Source organism: Neophocaena asiaeorientalis, unplaced genomic scaffold (assembly GCF_003031525.2).
Source record: "Neophocaena asiaeorientalis asiaeorientalis breed wild unplaced genomic scaffold, Neophocaena_asiaeorientalis_V1.1 scaffold182, whole genome shotgun sequence".
Taxonomy (NCBI): Eukaryota; Metazoa; Chordata; class Mammalia; order Artiodactyla; family Phocoenidae; genus Neophocaena; species Neophocaena asiaeorientalis.
The window spans coordinates 4,340,294-4,343,483 of record NW_020174648.1 but is presented as its reverse complement, the minus strand read 5'-3'; the positions used below and the strand labels follow the sequence as shown (position 1 = coordinate 4,343,483).

The window sequence follows — 3,190 nt, the reverse complement described above, 5'->3', positions numbered from 1 at the left end:
TCACAACACATGTGTGAGAGTGTGTGTGTGTGTGTGTGTGGAGAGAGAGAGAGAGAGAGAATACACACAGAAAAGAGTGCTCCAAAACAGTATTGATTGTTGGCTATTGATTGTGTAGGCTGCAGCTGCTGGGAGAGAAAGCAAGAAATGTTTACTGGGGAAACCAAGAGTGGCGTCTGTCCCCTGTGCCTCAGTGAGGTGGGGAGGTTTTCAGGAGGGAGGAGGGGACAGGGAGTAGGTGGAGAGATGCACCGAACTTATTAGCTTTGACATCATCATTGTCTTTAAATGAAACAAACAAGAAGAGAATTACAGGCAGAGAGAAAGGGAGAGAGGGGAGCAGGAGGGACCGGAGAGAACAGGTCCCCTGAAGGCTATGCTCTTCTTCTCGCTCTCTTTTCCATCTTCCCAGGGACCCACAAGACTCACAGAAGGTGAAGTCAAGGGCTCTCAGACTCATAAGGTTACTAGGACACCAGACTGGCACCCCAAAGGAGAACTTTACGGAGACTTACAACACAGCAACAAGTTAGAAGGGGATAAAAAAACAAACAAACAAAAATCCTTTAACACTCACCAACCCCAAGCACGGAGCTGAGGGAAGCATTCTGACCTGCACAGGCAGACTGGAGGCTGGATGGAGAGCTGGCTGAGGAGGATATCTGGAGAGTGAAGGTTAAGTACCAGCTGGGATTTTTGTGCCCCCAGATTCTTTTTGGCTTTTTAGATAATAAGCATCAAATTCTGTGTGTCTGTATACCAGTTTTTCTAGCAGTTTATTGGAAGGTGGATGTATTTGAGGTTAAAGACTACAAAGAGAAGGTAACTCCTAGGGAAGGAAGAAGGAGAGAGAAAAGAAAATTAGAAGCTAAGATTCTTTGGAATGACTTCAGGTAGTGAGCAGTATGTGTTTGTGAGTGAGTGTGTATTTGACGGGCTTTGGCTTATGCCCATGTGTCCCTCTTCTAGTATCAGCGAGGGGAGGGGCTACTGAAGAAAGAAAAAGAGAGAAACCTGAGCTCTCTGGAAGAAATTCATAGGAACCCAGAGAAACGAACTTCATTCTGCAAGGACTAAACTAGAGCGAGGAGAGAGAGGTCAAGGGAGAAGGGTGAGGGAAACACATACGGTGGGTGAGGTACAGAGGCCACGCTGGCCCAGCACCCAGCGCAGGTAGCCAGAAGAGGTTCTCTTTTGGGGCTGCTTGAAAAAGTTTGGTCCGTGAACAAAACAGTTTGCCCGGTGACTGTGAATCTACTGCTAGCTGTCTCTTTCTCTTCTCTCCATCACCCTGGTGTGGTACCCAGAAGTTGACTTCTGGTTCTGTATAAAGAGCCAGCGGAGGTATGATGCGCTTAAAGATTCTGAGAATAAGCCTGGTGATTCTGGCTGGGTGGGCGCTCAGTACTGTCAGCTCTGAGCTGGGCTGGACACGCAAGAGATCCTTGGCTCAAAGAGGACACCTGAATCAGGTGCTGTTGGAAGGAGAACGCTGTTGGCTGGGGGCCAAGGTTAGAAGACCCAGAGCTGCCCCTCAGCATCACCTCTTTGGGGTCTACCCCAGCAGACCTGGGAACTACCTGAGGCCCTACCCTGCGAGGGATCAAGGAACGTACCATGCAGGGCGCAGTAAGCCAGACGCCGAGGGAATGGCCGTGAGATCTGTTCCCCCAGACCTGACTGGAAGTGCAGGAGTGACAAGTGAGGCTGAGCGGCCAGCTGCCCTGTGGGTAGGGGATGGTCCTATTGGGCAGTCGGAGCTACTGGGAGATGATGACACTTATCTTGGCGATCAAGGATCCAAGGAGCCTCTAGGTGAGGCTGGGACTCAAGAACACGGAGCCTTGGCTGCCGCCAAGATCACCACCTTCCCACGCCAGAAGGAACCCGGACCAGAGACCCAAAGGAAGGGCCGGACCAAGACCAGGCGGCGGCGCCAGGTGGCGAAGGGGCAGGCAGGAGGTGTGCAGGGAGACCCCAGTGTTGTTCCCCGGCACTTCCAGCCTTGGTCTAAGCATCCCCTTATGCATGGGGTCAGAACCAGCTCTTCGGAGGGCGGCATCCAGAATGGTGGAGGGGACCCCGACTGGGAAGCAGAGACCTTTAGCCCCCAAGGAGGATTGCCTGTTTTGTACTTCTCTGGGAGGCGGGAGCAGCTGTTGCTGCGTCCAGAAGTGCTGGCTGACATTCCCCGGGAGGCGTTCACAGTGGAAGCCTGGGTGAAACCGGAGGGAGGACAGAACAGCCCAGCCATCATTGCAGGTAATAACCCACTCCTGGGCTTTCCGTAGTCCGTGGGGGTAGGGTTGGCTTCCTTTTTTAATGAGGTTAGACTTTGGGGGCAAGGAGGGGAAAGGGACAGAGCAGGAGGGCTGGCTGAGCAGAGAGGGGGAAGGGCCTTTATTCATCTGCGCAGCAGGATTCCAGACATCGTCTACCTTAATGACTCTGTAACCACAAGAGCATTTGTCCCTTGTATTGATCTCATGTGGTTCTATACATTGTGCTGGCACTTAGGAGACCTCCAGCTCACTCTCTTCTCCCTCTTTAAAGGGGAAGATCTCTGGTTCTTTGTCAGTGGGGAAGAGGTGTCACACTCCGTTTCTCATAGTCCAGTATGAGATACCCAGGCAACTTTGAAACTACGTGAAAGTGTAAAGACCTGGGCAACGAGTCAAGCCTGGGCTGGGCTAGGCGGCAAGAGAACAAGGCTGCCAGGTACACAGCCAATGGGTCCTGGTTGGTTTCCTTTTCTCTGAGCAGCCCTGGGATGTAGCAGAAAGCTGCTACTACCTTGTCCAGGTCCTTGAGTCCCCTTTGCTTTGTCCTAAAAATCATGAGTGAGTCCAGCCTAGGAAGAGCAAGGTCTACAGGAAAAGGTGGGCACTCAGAAGCCAGGACCCTGGCTTCTCGCCCTGGCCGTTGTAAAAGGGACCTAAAATGCACCTTGTATAACTCTATGGTGTTAATCAGGGGCAGTGTTTGGGAACACTACCCACATTTATTTTACTCTATACCCAGATCTTGGCTTTCATGGGAAGTCACCCAGAAAGACAAAGAAAAGAGTGGGGTCAGGAATGTCTCCTTTGCCTTACTTCGATAAGGCAAAGGTGGGGGGATTGGTTTCAGGCAAGGGGTGGTTGGGGGTTAGATGTGATACTTCATCATTCAGTTTCCCTTTATCCCTCTG

General features: G+C 51.6%; 1 protein-coding gene across 2 annotated transcripts in view; it reads left to right on the top strand.

Annotated features, from left to right (window-relative positions):
* The first annotated feature begins 1,346 nt into the window (after positions 1 to 1,346).
* PAPPA2 (pappalysin 2) overlaps positions 1,347 to 3,190 on the top strand; it is a 281,009-nt gene continuing 279,165 nt past the window's right edge. For both annotated transcript variants that reach the window (XM_024758833.1, XM_024758834.1), the window contains exon 1: positions 1,347 to 2,262. In XM_024758833.1, the coding sequence (XP_024614601.1) occupies positions 1,347 to 2,262 (916 nt within the window). The remainder of the gene's footprint in view (positions 2,263 to 3,190) is intronic.